The 18,724-nt window shown below is 34.8% G+C and overlaps 1 protein-coding gene across 3 annotated transcripts in view; it reads left to right on the plus strand.

Moving 5' to 3' along the window:
• Positions 1 to 17,819, plus strand: part of LOC309874963 (uncharacterized protein) — a 23,089-nt gene extending 5,270 nt beyond the window's left edge. For 2 of the 3 annotated variants that reach the window (XM_082753819.1, XM_082753818.1), the window contains exons 4-16: positions 616 to 675; positions 1,079 to 1,159; positions 1,809 to 1,945; positions 2,737 to 2,859; positions 4,250 to 4,292; positions 5,451 to 5,570; positions 6,389 to 6,527; positions 8,360 to 8,405; positions 8,717 to 8,776; positions 10,265 to 10,372; positions 12,112 to 12,208; positions 13,255 to 13,455; positions 15,371 to 17,819. In XM_082753819.1, the coding sequence (XP_082609945.1) occupies positions 616 to 675; positions 1,079 to 1,159; positions 1,809 to 1,945; positions 2,737 to 2,859; positions 4,250 to 4,292; positions 5,451 to 5,570; positions 6,389 to 6,527; positions 8,360 to 8,405; positions 8,717 to 8,776; positions 10,265 to 10,372; positions 12,112 to 12,208; positions 13,255 to 13,455; positions 15,371 to 15,450 (1,295 nt within the window). In that variant the 3' untranslated portion in view covers positions 15,451 to 17,819. The remainder of the gene's footprint in view (positions 1 to 615; positions 676 to 1,078; positions 1,160 to 1,808; positions 1,946 to 2,736; positions 2,860 to 4,249; positions 4,293 to 5,450; positions 5,571 to 6,388; positions 6,528 to 8,359; positions 8,406 to 8,716; positions 8,777 to 10,264; positions 10,373 to 12,111; positions 12,209 to 13,254; positions 13,456 to 15,370) is intronic. The other variant, XR_014316949.1, reaches the window with a different exon arrangement.
• The last annotated feature ends 905 nt before the right edge of the window (positions 17,820 to 18,724 follow it).

Genomic DNA, 18,724 nt, shown 5'->3' on the forward strand with positions numbered 1-18,724 from the left:
CTTTCTTAATGTTCTGCAACAGCCTTATCCCATGCTATATGCCAATAGAAAAAAAAAATACTTTGGGAAGTGGATAGGAATAGAGCTTTTAAAAAGGACAGGAAGGTTATTGGGCTGAATCAAGTGTCCTGGCAGGCAGGAGGTTTAAGCTTCTCAAGATCAGTGGATTTAAATTGAATTGCTGTGATGTATTGGATTAAAGTAGCCCTGAAATGTACGAAATAAAGCTTTGTTAATTATAGAATAAAAGGTATGGGCATCGTAGAGAATCAGTCAGGCTTTCTCCTTGTTGCAGGTTGTCTTATATAAATTAAATTACAGTCAAAATTGCTTACAATTTAAGCTACCGTTTAAGAATTTAATTTTGTGTTGTGTGTTAAAACCCATGTTATGAGGTAAGTAGAGGCTGCATTGGTCTGCCTCTGCCTGCTTCATTGAATTGCCTGACATTAAATAAGTTTGTTGTTTGGTGTAAATATTTTTTATCCCAAAAAATCATGTAGCACGTTCAAAACAAATCATGTTTGTTGTCTATAGTTTTCTTTAAATATATATACATATATTATACCAAATTTCCACTTCTGTTTTTTGTGTTTCTGTGTGTTTTTGTTTTAGTTAAAACTGCAGGTGGCACAGGAGATCAAGTGAAAACACCTGAAAAACTTCCTGATTATGGTAAGAATGTTTAATGTCAACAAAAAGAAAGTGTAGAGAGAAATGAAATGTTTTGAGGTACAGATGTCTAGATCTTAGAAGGTTGTTTGGAGTTCAGTTCTATCCATTGTATTTCCCATTTACAGTAAATATTTTTAATAATACATAGAATAATATTTACAAACAAGATGTTATAAAACAAGTGAAAATATGATTTGGGGGATAAAGTTTCTCAGCAATTGACTTGATTTGGGCTGTGGGGCTCTTTATGAGCAGGGATTCACTTATACATGAATTACTTAGCATGTTTTCTCTAAGCCAAAGGTTAGAGTCAGGACTTCATTTCACTTTGGAGATTTTTTGAGACCATGAAGACTGATAGATGGATGGTGTGAGATGACATGAAATTGGTCTTATCTTACAGTGCAAACTGAGCCAGAGAGATTTCATGGACAGACTTTGGAAGAGCAACTTAACACATGTAAAGATTCAGAACCTGCACTCGGTGAGGGTTTTTAATACTGTAGTTGTTTGATTGCGTGATGTTTATCTTTAAAGATTATTGAGTAGTTTTAAAAATGGAAGCTTTTAATGCACATTATCTGATTTTACTAGCTTTACGTTGAGTACCTAGTAGTATGGTATGAAAGGGACTGATCTTAGTGATAAAACTGTTAGATTTAGCCTAGAATGCTTCTGCGAGTATGGTCTGTAGACGGTCTAAGGTGATATGATAGAAAGAAACTTGGACTTAAATGAGCGTTACTATTTTTGTCCAATTGTAGCTGCCGGTCCTGTGGAGGGAAGGGAGAGTGTAGTGGACCAGAAGAATAACTACAGGGACATGTATTAAAATGTACAAATAGTGACAAAAGAACTGTTGCTATTAATTTTTAAGGGATTTTTTTTCCCGTTTTTTCTGTGGTAAAAATAAGGCATCTCAGAGAAATTTGATTTTATATGTTTGATGTTGAAGTCTAGAGAACCAGAAAATGAAATAACTCATAGTAACAAAAACCTTAATCCATATGTTTGACATGCAGTAAGGATAGTTTCCTTTACTATCTCTTTTGTAGCTAGCACTAATTATATTTTGGAGCCTAAGAAACAAGTAGACAACAAATTTCCTAACTTTTTTTTTTTAATCAATGCAGGACTTAATTATATAATCGAATACCGATCAAAAGACAATTTCCCTTTTCTCTATGAGTGTCAACTGTGCCACTGTAAAACAGGACTGAGTAACATGTTCATGCACGTTTGTGGCTCCAAGCATAGACTGGCATACTTGGTAAGTTTTTACAGTAAAGGTGTGTGTGTTTGTTTGTTTTTTTTAAATTATTATTATTGTTGGTATAATGGTTTAAGTAGAGAGTTTGCTAGTCAGATTTTAATAACAGATCTGGTATTTTTAAGCTGTTACAGAAGGTTTTGTGAAAATATGTGTATTTATACCACAGCTGTGGTCTAATAAATAGATTTAAAATTCACCTCATCGAGAATGTGTGTGCAGGTGCATTGCTGACACTGAGTTGTCAGTGTATTTTATTTTGGTTAACCAACAATGCCAAAAAGGAACTCCACAGCTGTAATTGACTAGTAGGCTTCTAACTATATATTTTTTAATTACTTTAAAGAACTGAATCAGTGAAGGAACTGCTCCATCTTTCAGATGCCTTAGGAGCTAATGTTATTATGGGGTGTATTGTTTTGGTTCTGCAACAATGTCCTTCTTAAAGATCTTGCTGTTTGTTAATTCAGATAGATATTCTCAGTGAGACTTGTATTGGTGGTTTTCATGTTCTTAACACTTTTATTTATTGTTTACCCCATCTATGTTACAATATTAAATACTGTAAATGTAATAGGAATTCAAGAAGTATAACTTAAGCAGATTCAGCTGAAGATTTAACTTCAGTCCCCTCAGTTAGTCTGCAATTCTATACCTAAACATTTCAGTAAGTTCTGTTTTGTATACAGGTTGATTTTTCTCCCATGATTCTATCTTGTTGTGCTAGATCTTGAAAGAATTGCAAAGGATAAAGCATGACTTCATGATTTGCATCTCGTTATTTTTTTTAGAAACAACATTATCCTGAGATAGCAGAATCTGATGAAGTTAAGGGTAAAGGCTCTGAACTCAACCGAAAAGTTAGGCAAGTTGCATTAACAATTGAGAAGAAAGAAGGAAGAAAACAAATAAAGGTACATTTCTTAAGAGTGCCATAAGTTATACACTTAGAAATAAACTGAAAAGAAATCTTTTTTTTTTTTTTTTTTTTTTTAATGTTTATTAAACGTGCTTTTGTCTCTTTAATATTTCTTCCAAGATTACTCTGGATACAATTTCCCATTGGTCATTGCCATCATAAGTATTTAAGTATTTCTCTTGTTTGAAATAATATTCATGCTATCTGACTCTACAGAAATACAACTCTAGGGATATCAAATATACAAAATATCTGTATTAATATTTAGCCAATTTCCAGTTGTGTATGTGTGTATGTAAAACAATTTAATTGTTGCTAGGAAACTACCTTTACACTTTCCTAGGTTAGAGTTTTGCTCTGTTAGCATCCTGTGGCAGTTCACAAAAGAAACAGATGAAAAAAAATCTGTGATATACACAGGAAAGTGTACAAATTTGCAGGTGGATGTGAGGTTCTCTCTAATGGCATGGGCTCATAGGAGCACCATGAGCTGAAATTGTTGAGGGGCTGCACTATTAGAAGCACATTCTTATGAAGTTATCTTCATACTGCTTTCAGTTGTTGTTTATACTGCAATAGTGTTTAGAAATGTTTGCCAGCTTTATCTGGCCAGGATATTGGTGAAGTTTCTTCTTCAGGTGGACCTCACCACTTTGGTTCATGACAACTTAACTCAGGTGCTTAGTGTTCTTTTTGGCGTACCTTAAATTTGTGCTCTCCATCAATTTCAGTGTGTAAACAGCCTGCTTGTTAAGCAGTGTTTCTTGAAAGATCTAATGCTAGTAAGTATTCTTTCTGTGTAAGCCCCAAATCCTGCTAAATTATGCAAGAGTTGTCTCTCAGCAAAATTGTAAGTGCTTAAATCTGAAATCTGTTTGCATGCACACTATTATTATTTGCAAGCAAATAAACATACTGAAAGAATATTAATCACATTAGGTTGATGGAAATCATACGTGCATATATGTATGTTTCAGATTTTTCTTCATGGATATAGAAATAATTAATTCCATTTATATTTTGTAGACTGTTTTGTTTTTCCTTGAACAGTTTCACTAGATCCATAAAAAATTCAGTCTTGATTTAAGGAATGTTTAAGTAGAGGGTATATAAACTGTTATAAATTAATTTTATTGTGTTTTTTTTTTTGTTGTTGTTGTTTTTTTTTTTTTCCCTGAAGCCAGCTATTTTATTTTTTTAAGCTCTTAAAACAGATTTAATTGTAGCAAATAACTGTTCAGGTAACTACTTTTGAACGTCTGTTCAGTGGTTTACTCTTGTGTGTACCACTACTGGTCATATCTTTAAAAAATAAGTATTTGATGAAATACCTAAGTTAAAATTGTATCCACAAAATAGCTAACATAAATGGTTTTTATTTATAGGTTGTTACGGATGCCCCGATGATGAGGAAGAGATGGCAAGAATGTAAGTGTGCTCAGTGGGATGCAAATTGTAAACTTGCTGTGATTTAAGATAGCTTTCTTTCAAGGCAGGTTGAAAGATTTGGTCAGAATGGTAGTGTGTGCGTGTGTTCTGAGCTGCGTTTTGTAAGGTCCATGTATCCTGAAACTTTAATGGATGAGCAAGTTCTTTCAGGGGCAGCTAGAGAGACCTTTTTTCTGGCTCTTTGTTCTCTCTCTTTCCATTCTCCCACTCATCCTCAAAGCTTTCCTCACTTTGCAGAGTCGTTCACCTTTTTACCTGGTAACAGCTGTACTCTCTGCAGTGCCAGCTGCTCACAGGCGTTTTGATGAACTGGGCAGAATGAGCAGGTTGGACCTCAGTGTGTGCATTTAACTTGCAGTCCAGAAAGCCAGATGGAATCCTGAAAGCACAGCCACAGCCCTTATCTGGGGAGGAAATCTTTTCCAGTTTTACCAGCCTTTGATTCTCGGAAAGCTGTAGGAACATGGTATCTGTGAGACTTTCTTCACTCAGTTTAATCAATCTTCCAAAACCTGCTGTACAATACCATCTGGATGGACAGACAGTCCGACTATATGCTATTCCTGAAAATGGATAAGAATTGCTACCGCACTCTCATTCTCAGATGTGCATGGAAATACAGACTTGAATTAGAACTAATGTACATAATTTTATTACATGTTAATGTCTAAACTGTTATTTAAAATAGCTCAGTAGAAGTAATGAGAAGAGTGTTTGTATAATGATCTCAATTAGCAGTGTCATACTCTGAAAAGGAAAGAACCATTTGGAATCTAAGAAGGGGTTTTGAAATAAGCTGAATACTATTCAAAATCCTTTTGTTTAATGTGCCTAATTTTGCACATGACCGTGTAGCATGCTACTATAATTTATAATATTTAATTATGTTAAGAAATAAATTTATGTATGTAATTGTAACCAGGGCATAAAATATTTAAAACTTCTAGTTCATATTTAATATGTTATCACAGAATAATGCTTCTAAAAATTGTTCCTAATGTTAGTAACTGTTTCTTTTTGTGCACAGAACCAGCTAGTTAAAATTCAATTTCGCTTTTAGAACCACTATAACTAATTTCTTTTTCACCTTTATCAAGACAATGTCCATTTTGCTACATTTTGAATGTGTTTGTTTAGATCCTACTGCAGATGACAGCCCTTCAAAAGCCAAAGTTCAGCATGTGGATACATCGCTTAGTAATGAAGAAGAAACAGATAGCAAAAATAAGGACGGAAAAATGCCAGGCCCTATTCAAGGTTAGAGAATAAGGCTATATATATACATTTAACTCCTAACAAAACATGAATTATTTCTTCTATGTGTACTTTTTGTATAATTTCTATAGCTATGTTCTGCTATAGAAGCAGCATGTACAATGCATAGATATGTTTGGGATCTGTGGCAGACAGAAAGAATAATTCTAGTGTTTGTAAAGAACACTCTCCGGGTCTACTTCAAGTTTCTGTAGCTGGATACTTCATAAAAATTCATAAGAAGAAGTTTTTGCTATGAATATTTCTATGAGAAGGGCCGCAGGCTTCTTTTGGGCACATCAGGCATTCTTCATTGTCAGGAACAAAAATAGGGAAGGGCTGTATGCCAGTCTGTTTGCTTAGGGCACAAGGAGAATCAAAAGGAAACAAATTGCTTAGATTTCTTTTGAACGTCTAAAATATTTGACTAATGTTTGTTTTCTTGAAAACAAAACCAGATTAAAGTGTAAAAATTAGCAAATGCTTTGTAACTGAAAAAACATCAGAAGTTACTGCTTGGTTGTAAACTAATGTCAAAGGGGAAATTGGGCTACTGTCTAAATGCATTATAATTACTCTAATTCAGAATATTTCTTACCAGAAATACAGACATGCTTCACGGCTGAACCAAGCCTTTAATTTTTAGGTTCTGTTTTTATTTAATTTTTATTTCTTCAGGATATCTTACTTTCACCTTTTAGGTTTTATTAATATTTTCTTTAAAATATATGAGCAAATTTTAAATCAGTATACTGGAAATACTTTTAAATTAGTACACTGGAAAACCATTACTAACAATACTGTTTTTATCATTTTTGAAGAAAAGAATGTTCAAGAGGAGCCGGAAAAAAGTCAGCAAGAACAGGCAAAACCAGATGAGAAGGCTGAAACTAATAAGCCTATTGAAAGCAGCAAAGACAACAAGACTGAAGAAGACAGCAAAGGCAACGATTCTGAAAAGTAAAACAAAAAAATCCACCGCCCCAAAAACCCTTTAAATATACTCATTGAAACTGTTGTAGGTGGTGTCTGCTGACATGGGGTTTGCAGTGTGCTGTGAAGAATAAATGTGTGCTTGTAATAGGAGAATATTTGTCTTGTGAAAGTATGTGCTTTTCCATAAGCTTTTATCAGCAACAGAAAATCTGGTGTATGTAAACTCACCTCTGATTTTGCTGTAGATGCAGCTAGTTTTTGTTTTAGCTGTGTTATCGTTAAGGTATAATCCTCATTTATCACAAATTGAAAAAGAATCTTTCCTAGTGCATTAAAAACCCTCTGTTACAGGTTCATGTTAGACAATTAGGGCAGTATATGAACTGCATGTAATTTTAGAAGGAAAAGATAATCAGCGAATAGCTGCAACAATTGGGCTATCATCTTTACAAAAGCTTTCATGGAGGAACAATAATAAATACTATATGTGGTTCTTAGAGAACTAAGCTGCTTGATGTTTGTAAAAGTCCTTATTAATAGCAGTATTGTGAGTTTAGTTTGAATTATTCACCTCTGTGTGGGAGAGATGGCTTCAACATCAGTTAGCTTTGTGCAACACCAGGAACCACAGGAAAGCAGCTGATAAAGGATATACATACACTGATGAGTCTTACACATGTTATACCAATTAGTTCTTTGATTTTGCTTTAATGGAATTCTCTTAGAATGTTTCCTGACTTTATACCAGTTGCTTCTCTGTCAGACATGAAGGGCTAGCACCTTTTTCTTATTTACTGTTAGCTGTAAAAGGAAAAATTTTCTTGTTCCTAAAATGTCTTTTTGTAGGACTTCTCCCTCTCTGTGGGCCAACCAATCATTAAGGAAAAGGACTAATTGAAACAAGATTCAAGTCTAGGTTTATGAATCTTTATATTTATTTGTTTAACTTTCAAACAACTGTATTAGTTATTTGAGTGTAAATTAGTTTGTAAAATGTCAAAAATAGGAAGCTAATACAATCTTGAGCATCCACGTTGAGGTTCTGAAAGTTTTACCTGACACTGATCATCGTTGTGCAGTCCCATACTTGAAATTTTAAGAACAGAATCCTTTGGAAAATCACACATCTCTCATTAATTTAGTTGTTCAGATAGATCCTGGGTAATTACGAGCAGTCAGGTGTTCCAGTGAGAGACTAATTTGGAAGTTACAGTTACTAAAACAGCACTTCAGCTTGTTCCTTCCTGTTTATTTTTGTGAGACTTCTGAAATGTGAATTCAGTGTAAAGTTTCTCAAAGGGAGTAAGATCTGATTTTCATTTGACAGCGAGCAGTCAAATGATGCTTCCACTTAACAATTCTGCAACATCAGTCTGAGAATTTCTGTTACTTTTAATTAATTATGAGGCTTTGTATGCTCAGTATTTCTGTGGCTACGTTATAAAATACTACTATTTCTGACCAACTTTTTGTAAACACAAATCTGTGAAGTGCTGATAAAAAAAAATAATTGTACTATAGTTAGGGGCATTGTCTTTCTGCAATGCATGTTTACAGCTTTTATTACCAATATCAAACTTTTTTCTTATCTCTGGGGTTTAGAATTTATGTAGCTAATTACACTAAAAAAATCTAAACTTACACTAAAATATATTTTATGGTTATATCTGGAACCACTAGGATGTCTGCAAGGAAATGTGTGACCTTTCAAAGTATACAGTCTGTAGTGTCAATAATTTAAACTAATTACTGAGTTATTGACTGACACACCTTTTATAAATCAACCATTTGGAAGCTGTGTGCGTGTATTATTTTTATATACAACAAAAAATAACGTGTGTATTTTCTATCTTAAGGTGTGAGAACAACAAACAATTGCAGGAAGAAAATGAGGAACTTCAGGTGAACGCTTTTCTATTAATGGGTTGTTCCAGATCACACACAGTTGGGAAAATAATTACTATGATATATGGCAATGCTGTTGGCTTTTGCTTATTCAAATTACTAATGTTACGAACAACAAACAAGTTACTAAGCAAAACTTTAAAAAAAACACATTTTTTTCTGATTTTGTTGTGAAAACACAAGTACGTGTTTCTCTACTAGTACACACAATTTAATTAGAGCAAGAACCTAGAAGAGCCATAGTACTTATTAGTGTTTAATTTTGGTTATAAATAGCGCATATAATAGATCTTGTTTATGTTAAACAGCAAGAACCTCCAGCAAATCTTGAGGAATTTACTAGTCAAGAAGAACTGTTGGGTTATTTGGTAAGTGCTAAATCTTTCCTGGCAATTTCATCTCTGAAAAAATTTAATAGAGTTGCTAAGTAATTAACAATTACTGAATCACAATAGGTTTATTAGTAATTACTAATCGATTACTAATTAGGAACTAGTAGATATTACTGAAACATTTTGGTTGTGAAGAAAGGGAAGAAGCAGTTGTTAAGGAATAACATGCAGGTTGTATATTTTAGAAACAGACAAACGCAAAAATATCCCACCTATTCGCTTTGTTTGGCAGAACAGCTGAGTTCCGTTCGGTTGTCAAAAATGTGTTGTGCACACATTTCACAGCAGGGAAGCAAACGGGAAAACTAGCAGTTGCTAGCTGTAACGTGTATTAACAACATTCACAGTCCTGCATATGGAAATGGTAATCTCATTAAAACATTAGAGACAAAATTAACGAAAATCTTAACTGGTAGTTACTGTGAGTCGGTTACTGCATGGTAATTTTTTTTTTTTCTCTTTTTAATGGGGAAACTGTAAAGATTGTATCTTGCTAGTAACTAATGTGAATCAAGGCATCCTCTTGTATAGTGTGATTGTCCCCTAAAAACAGGGGAGGACTGTTGGGAATGTGACTGGGACAATGTTCTTTTGGAAAGTTTGAAAATTGTTCAATATCAACGTTTACAGTAATGCCTTTACAAACTCCATGATGCATTTCTTTTGATTTTTTTTACTTTGATCTTCTCTTCCTCTTTTGAAACAAAAGTTGTTTTATGTAGTGGAAGGTAATTATACAAGTATCTTTATATCATTGCTCTTTATATCATAATTCCGGTTTTTCAATGATTATTCTTAATGAATATATTTTAACTGAGCTCTATGTTCAGCTTTTATCATTAAAATAATTGGATCTCTTTCATTAACTGATAGCGGACGCATCTTTGCCCAAGTTTAATCTTCCTTTTCTTCTGATTTTTTTTAACAAGATATGACTTGTGCAAACCCAAGGAGACCCTTTATTAGTGTTAAAATACAATCTACCCCCCCATTATGCTGTCACACATGAATTTATTGCTAGTTATTTGTGATTACTTTTTTCCTTTGTCTGGGGCGTTTGAAGATGTTTGCTTTTAATCTGGAAGACTCCGAGTTGTTAGGACAGACCTCTGCTTCTCTTCTATTGTGCCCAATGGCATTGTTTTCAACAGAACTTGATGACTATGTCTTTGCAGGAACATTCTTGGGTTGTTCCTTTTTGAATGATTGTAGCTGAAGCACCATTCTGTTAGGATCCTCTCCCATTTCTCTGTCTCTGTGACCTTGTCACCTCCCACTACAATTTATGGGATTAAAAATAAAAACTTTATTTACTCTGTAACTTTAGCTATATCTGACAGAAGGATAGAGATATAAAAACAGTAAGGTCCCTGCGGTAACCTTATACATTATATACATATATATACATTATGATACTTGTATCAAAGGCAAGGTTTTTATGTTGTGGATTTTTTTTTTCCCTAGCAAAGTTTTGAGATACTGAATGAAGATGATGCTGCTTTTATCCTAAAAGTAACACAGACTCTCACAGATGCACTGGTGGAATATCGTCAGCAGGCTGCATCAAAAAAAGTAATGTGGATTTGGTTTATTTTTGTTCTACAAGTCTGTAGATTCCTGTGATTACGTATTTTTATTGTTACAGATGGTTTATTTATAGTTAAAATCGCCATGCCAACCGTACTGAAAGTTGTGACCATTAAATGCTTGAAGAATTTTTCTAGTTATGATAGGATAAACTCACCACGTTTCTGTTGAAGAGTCTTAATGCTTTGTCTTCAAAGGTGTGTTTTTTTCTAAAAATAGAGGCCAAAACTAATTCTGTCCTTTATTTCCCATGCTTTTCCTTATTTGTTTTTCTGCTGTTTTTATTCCCTTTTCAATCCTAACTTACAGTTTTCTTATCTCTTCTGACCTCCTTGGTAATTTTCTCTTTTTTGTTTCCCAGTCTTGACCTCTCTTCGTTCACTGTGTAATCAGACACTGACATCAATTTTCTTACACAATTTTGTTCTGCTATTAAAAACCCAGTTCCTCCCTGCTCCCGTCATTACTAGTGTCTGTGTAAAGATAAGTCAGTCAAAACATGAATGTTTTGAATACTTCTTTGAGCCTGCTGCAGTAGCCATTTGTACTCCCTATTTCTCCAGTTCACGTTATGCTCTATCTTCAGACTCCACACACCTGGAATGATTTTTATTCGTTCCCCCATTGCCAACAGAGATGGCAGGAACGTCTAGCTGTAATTCATTTACTATATTTGTCTTTGGAAACCCTTTTGTCTGCTAATTTGTCTCATAGAATTGTCAGTATTGAACAAAATTCTCATTTGCCACAACAGCTATTCCTACTAATATTAATAGTTACTTAATTAGTAACTATTAATAGTTACTTAACTATTTCTTTGTTTAAAAGATGAGCCTGAATGGAAAATGCCAAGCAAGCGTGAGTACCAGCCTAACAAGCTGGATGGAACCAGACCAGGTTAGATGAGGCCCTGAGCAACCTGATTTAATGGGTGGCGTCCTTGCCTATGGCAGGGGGGTTGGAACTAAATGCTCTTTGAGGTCCCTTCCAACCTGAGCCATTCTATGATTCAAGGAAAATAAAGTGGTTTTGTCTTCAAAAGCTTTTCTTAGTTCAGGATTTTGCTGTAAGGTTGATCTTTGCTCCCCGTATTACATCTTTCCTCCATTGCTTTCTTTCTGCCTCAAAAGGCAGTATTTCTCTGTGGTAAATTTCATGCCTATAATTCTCTTTTATTATTTACATTTTTTTTACTTCTTTATTAAGTTTACTTTCATCTTATCCCTGCTGTTCTTTTTGTATAAGACTTTTTTTTTGTTGCTTTATTCGTATGGAAAGAGGGCAGAAGTTGACATGCTACAAAGCCATCAAGTTCTAGCCAAAGTAACTTCTAATCTATTAGTTGTAGAAAAATAAAATAAAAAATTTTGATGTGGGAGAAACACTTGAATACCCTAAACTGTGATCTTCCAACAGATAATTTAAAAAATCTTTTGAGTGTAAAGTGCTTTCTTTTTAGATCTGACAGGTAGAGAATTAGGTTGTGTAAGTATCACTAGGCCTAATATAGTGCTTTTTAGATGTAGACAGATAACATGAGCAGTGTGTGCATCAAGGTTAATCACCAGCCATGTAGTTTTCAAATAAATATTATTTTTTCTCAAATTTGGTAGCAGAAATACTGATCTCTCATCTGTTTCTGTGGTCATTAAAATGTAGTAGTTTGTCATTTTAGGGTGTTGTGTTGATGAATTTCTGAATACATCTTTTTCTCAAATTCATAGGATCTCTTAGATACTGAACATAACAAAGAAGAAGTATTGGAACAATCCACAGAGCAATCTGACCTGAATTCTGCAGATATTAGTGATTCTGATACTGGTAATGTTAGGATTGCAGTCTTGAATGTGCTTTAATCTTAACACTGATTAAGATTAAATTCTAAAAGCTTTTTTTTTTTTTTTTCTTTTTTTCTTTTTTCCCCCTGCTTCTTAAAGTAGAGCTTAAAAGCAGAATAAAGCTAAGGTCAAGTAACATAGATTAATAGTTGTTGGTTTTTTTCCTCATCCTCTACAGATGTTAGAAAGGAAAGGACAGCCTATTCGAAAACATTCATCCTGCTTAACTGTAGGATTTAGGGAGAAATTGAGTTAGTATTGACTCTGACTTTCCTCTGTCCAGAATCAATTCTTTCTAAGGAGTCTTTCACAGTGTAACTGGCAGGTTTTTTGCACATTTTTTTACCTTCTTGGTGGAAAGGAGGCTTAGTACAGGTCTAGTCCAAGTAAGATGTTAGTGGAAACAAAATTAGGTTGTAGAGGATGGAAAATTCTGTTTAAAAGCTGAATATTGCCACTACTTGACTTTAGTACTTCTGATGCAATTTTTCAAAGGATATTGGATTTCTATGAGAGAATTTTCTTAATATAAATAAATGGTTAGTTTTCACATGCTGTGTGGCAGGAAATGCTGTCCTAAACTTGGAGAGAAAAATGCCTAGAGTACTAAGCATATCTATTTTGTTTGTTTGTTTTTGTTTTTTGTTTATTTGCTTTTGTTATCCAGTGACGTTTTTTCTCCAAAGAACCTCAATTGTAAACCTCAATACAATACTAATTTAAAAAATGTAATTGCTTATAACATGAAAGACTTGGAACTTTTGGTTCCTTTTCGGTTCCTTTTCTAAGCCATAAAGAAAAGCTTTCACCCACCTGCCACCCTTGTTTCTTCAGGATTTGCTGTAAATAGAAAGCATTTCTGACTCTCGGTTATATGAGGATATTATTAGCGAAGCCAGGTGTGAACCTTACCAATGATGCTGTGTGAAACTAGAAATTAATGTTTTGAAAAGCCCTATTTAGATAACTAAGTAATGCAGACTGCTCAGAATTTTCTTCAACTGAAAAACAGTATTTATTTTCTTTAAGACTATTCAAGCAGCCGATCAGCTAAGAAGTCCGTATCAGTAACTGAGGAAGATGAACTGCAAAACTTCTCAGCTGGCACTTTGGAAGCAGCGTATGAGAACAACATCACCACTGAGTTTTTGAACAGTGTAAGAAATATGAATGTTGAGGAAGTTACTGCTACTCTACGCAAAATAGCAGCAGCAAACCCAGCTTTCAGAGGTAATTCACATATACAAGAAGGCGCATGCAAACGCTTATGAAAATATACGTAACAATTTTGTTAGCTTTGTGAAACAATAAGCAGTTTGAGATATTAAGGACAGGTTTTATTACCCTTCTACTTTTTTCAGGAGACAGTTTAGGAATGGTAATTCAAAATGGCTGCACTCCTTTGAAGGTGTTAATAAACACTGATTATTATTATTTTTTTAATCGTTTTCTCATTTGTGCCTATTAACATCTACATGGTAAAAGACAGTAAACTAAAATCAAGCATATTGTTATTAGAAAAAAAAAGAGAGAATCTCAATTGTGATAACTGGTGAAAAACAGGGAAAAGAATAGAAAGAGCAGAAGTTAGAAAAGTTGTAAAACATGATAAAGACAATTTATTAAAGTGACAGAGAGCGGGGAGGGAGAAGGGAACAATACACCCAACCCCGGCTTGTCACCACACCATTTTATTGCTTGCTGAGCATCATGATGTTACATGGTGTCAAATATTCCTTTGGCCAGTTGGGGTCAGCTGTCCCAGCTGTGTCCTGCCTCAGCCTACTCACTGTGGGAGTAGAGTGTGAGGGAAAAAGAGAGAACCTTGACACTGCACAAGCCAACTGCAGCAACAGCCAAAGCACTGCTGCGTTATCAATGCTGTTTTAGCAACAGTTCCAAACCACAGCACTGTTCGGGCTGCTGAGAAAGTGTACTCCATCCTGTCCAGAGACAGTACAGGGTTCTAGGTGGTCCTTGAAACTACCAGCTTTTATTGGAAAGCTGAATAGAAATTGTTTAGGAAAACAGGGTGGAAACTAGTAGACACCTGGGTAAATATAATCTGCTCAGGGTGCTGGTGGTGAGGATGAATACAGATTTTATGATGAGAAATCCTTCCTTACAGACTTTCTGGAGTTGTTTGAAAGGGGTCAGTAAAGTAGTCAGTTAATAAACAGGTAGCAAATGGGCAATTATTTTTTACAGTGTAAGGAGGTTCCAGTGGGCCTGTGCTTAAGGCCTCTGCTGATTATATGACCCGGAAAAAGGGATGAGTATCTGGATGACAAAATTTTGCGATCGCAACGTTATTCAAAGCAGTTGAAGTGTTGGTTGACTGAAGTTCAAATGCTCCTCATCAGGTTAGTGGAAATACCAACTTATCAGTTAGAAGAACAAACTGAATGCAAAGAATTAAGGAAGGAATGGAAGGCAAGAGGGGAATTACTTTATCTGGAATAGAGCACATGGTTCTGTTTCCATCATTTTGTGTAAAGGAATTTAGAGTTGCAAAAGGTTCAGAAGTGTGCCGTATCAGACTTGAAAAGTTTCCTGATCTAAAGATGATCTGAGGTTGGGAGAACATAATATTCCCATAACCCACAAGCCTTCAGGCACACTTCAGGTCCCATTCCTACTCTTCCCTTAGCATTTGTTTATGGCCACGGAGTGGTTGTTATTACCACTTAAGCTGACCCTGTGTTTCTTCCAGTTCTCCCCTCCCTCCCTCCTCCAAAGTCATGGGAATGAGTTTCATCAAAGCAACGTTGAATTCTTGTGCTCTGAGGAGAACACTGACATTGGTGCAGTGTTAAAATGGAGTGCTTCTGGTAATGTTTTCCTAATTATCAGGTACAGATCTTTGCAGGTCAGCAACAGATTAGAAGGGCTAGAGAGACCCTTTACTGAAACATTAGAGCAGTTCACAGGAATACAGCTAATGGTTTCCAGGCAATTAAGTAACACATTCCATTTTTTAACTGTGTTTTTCTTTAACTGTGTTTTTTAACTAGAGTGTTTTTCATTTATTAAGAAAAGCTCCAAATTCGTGTCATCATCTAAATGTTTCAGTGTAACTTGAGCTTTAAAATGCATCATCAAACCACTTATTCTCTGTTTTTGTTTTTTTAAACCTTTAACAAAGGAATTGATATTCCAAATGTTGTAAGGATCCTGACTGAAAGTGGGACTCTGAGAAGATCAAGCAATGGCAGCACACAGTGACGTGGTAGTTAGCAGAGTTAATATTGCAGTATTTACTTTCTGTAAGTTTGAGAATGTTCTTTTACTTGATACGAACTCAATGTAGCTGATTTGACTATATCCAAATTCTGTACAGTGTTGTTTTACTTAAAAATTTGGTTATGGGGTTCCTGTTATTTTTTTCACATGGCTGACATTTCTGTATTTGTGGAAAGGTTGTAAAGTTCATGTTTCCCTTGCTGCTTAAACATGTTTTTTTTTAAAACAGGTTGCAGTTGTTTTCCTAAATATTTTTGCATTCTGTATATTGGCAATCCGATCTCTTCGTATTGGTTCTTTCACAAAGAGTTAACAACAGAAGGGATAGTAGAAGTCAGCGGTTCAAATTCATGCTACAACAAATAGTTGGAAATTATTGCCTGTGGCTATTGAAATAAAAAAATCTCCTTCCATGTAAGAATAATGAATTGGTCTCCTCTGTTTCTAAATAAAGATGAATAACAAAAAGCCAGTGCTGTCAGTCCAGTTCTGAGCTGAGAAGCGCATGGACTATAGGTAATTTATGTAGACTAGATAACTGGAAAATTTAGCAAATTCAGCAGAGTTTTACTTGCTTGCAAATTCACAGATATGTCCCAAGAGACGTAAGCAGACTATGGTTGACACACTGAAGTGGTAGTGAAAATATCTTCTGTCTTCTCTTATATGACCAGCATGAGAATGAAGTGAAAGTTGGCTTATACTATCCTTCAGTTCTGGCTTTTTTAAGGTAAACTTTTATTCACCCACTGTAATAGTCTTTTTGACTTAATACACGTGTGTGTGTGTGTGTGTATATATGTAATATATACATTTATATGTATAAGTCCTATGTGTTAACCACTACTAATTTGGTAGGATGATAGAAAAATGTTTTGGATGGTTGCAGATTAATGTGTTTTGGAAAAAAAAAATTAAAAATTAAATTGCCTAATTAAAATCTTCTTCCTGCGTGTGGTCTTGGGTAGCGTTCAGTGCTTCTAATTAAAGCTCTTCAGCTTTGCAGCCAAAAGCTGGTATAATGCAGACATGATGGGGCCAGATGGTAAATGAACCTTTTAATGTTAACTTATACTTTTTTTGGAGATCTGGATGGAGTTGAGAATCCTCATCCTGGTGGTTTCACATCTTCATATCTTGGAATGCAAGCTGCCGTAAAAGAAAGGTAACAAAAAAAAAAAAAAAGCAGCAAAATACGTTAGTTTTGTTCTATGAACAAACTAATCATGGAGGAATATGGTTAGTTGGTTAGTTAGAATTAACCACGTAGAAATGGAAACGTTTGAATGACAATTAAAGAAATTAAAACAGAAAACAATTACTATTTTAATAAAATTGTGAAGAATTTCTAGAATGTCTTGAAGTTTGTTCTGTTCAGAAACAGATAAAACCAATCAGCTGTGCAGTTATTCTCCCCTTAAAACTTTTGTTTTCTGGTGCAAATAGAATCTGCAAAAAAAATAGAATCTGTGAAAAGAGTTATTTTGTTTGGTCTTGTATCTGCCTGTGTTTTGTGATGTATATTCTTATGCTACCAGAAAACTCTATTTTTGTTCCACACAGTTTTTAAGGATAATATTTTCCTTGCATCTGATTTTTTTTTTTTTTTTAAAGACACTATCTCTACTAATGATGCTTAAGAAATGTTGCTGACTGTCCTTAATATTATACATTGTTTGTTAAAGTAACACCAAGGCAGACATCCTGAGTATCTGGAGAATTCATCAAATTTAAAACTTAAGTAAAAGCAAGAAAAATTCTACCAACTGGGAACTGATTTTTCTTTTAGCTTTACCTTAGTGTAACATATTTTATTGAGACACCAGAGAGCTTGGGGGAAATTAACAAAATTGCAGAACTTGAACTTCTCTTACAAGGCATAGTATGTGAAGGAGAAGGGCACTCAGGTGAATTGACAGGAAATGAAAATGTTTGAGTATGCAACAGAAGGCAAGCTGCCTGGTCTAAATTGTGATGTTCTCGGATCATAACTCTAGAGTTATGGAAACATCCTGCTCTTGTTTTGTTTCTGGTTTCTTCTAGGATTGTGATATGTCTTTCTGAGTTAGGAATTTATTATCCCTTTTGAAGCAGTAGGCCCCATCTTGTGAATCTGATCTAGGCATCGGTGTACAGAAGTCATATAGTGTGCCCGAGGGTTTGATACCATATGTGAAATCTGAAATGCTAATGCTGACTCTGCATTGCCTTCACCAAAGCTATTCTCAAGTCTTTTAATTGTTTTTATACTCTGTAAATGCAAATCCTGTGTTTTATTATTGCATTTGTGTTGGAGGAAATGTTATTATGTAACTTCATTTTAGAAATACAATTAAAAACGTTCTCATGGAGCACAATGCCATTCATCTATTTCATTGAAAATGCTCTTTTAGTAAGTGCCATGTTAACTCCTACCTTCTGTCACTGCAGATAGAGTAAAATCTAACTGAACACATTCAAATGACCTCCAGCATTTCCTAAAAAGATTCAAAGTAAATAATTGCAGAATGTAGGAGATACATTTGTAACCCAGCATCTTTATGGCACTCCACCAAGCCCTTGCTTCCAGAAGCAGTAAGCAGAGGAGGTGGGAAGCCAGAATATGAGATACAAGTCAAGAAGTAACGTAGCTGGGCTCAAAGTAAACATGAAAATAATCCTAGTATTTACTACAAATAGGGAATTTGACCCAAGACAGCTCATATTCTGGTAATTAAAATGATGTAATGCCTTGTGTGGTGGAATGCTGACATGTTACACTGCTGTTGAACTTTTAGCAAGTATCCACCTAGGTTCAAATGGTTCAAATCAAACTAGTGTAACATAATTACTTCGGCGATGTGATCAAATTGTTCTAATTGATACATTAAGGCAAGTCAGAGAAGAAGGTAGAGTGAGAATCACAGGTTGCTTTAAAACTACGTAAATGGTTTCCTGCAAAAGCAGTGCTTTCTGTCTTGAAATTTTGTCAGGCTGCAAAGTGGAATACGTAGCTCTGAGTATCTTATGAATCGTAGAATCATTAAAGTTGGAAGAGACCTTCAAGATCATCTGATCCAACCATCACCCTACTACCACTGTCACCCGCTAAACCACATCCCTAAGTGCCAGGTCCAATCTTTCCTTTGACACTGCCAGGGATGGTGATGCCAAAAAAAAAAAAAGCTGGCACAAGCAGAAGAACACAACTGTGGCAGTACTCATGAAGTGTGAGTGGAATTGTACAAAATACTTCTTTTGCAGGAAGTGCTAAAAA

The sequence above is a fragment of the Aythya marila genome (assembly GCF_965140915.1).
Source record: "Aythya marila genome assembly, chromosome: 2".
In the NCBI taxonomy this organism is placed as follows: Eukaryota; Metazoa; Chordata; class Aves; order Anseriformes; family Anatidae; genus Aythya; species Aythya marila.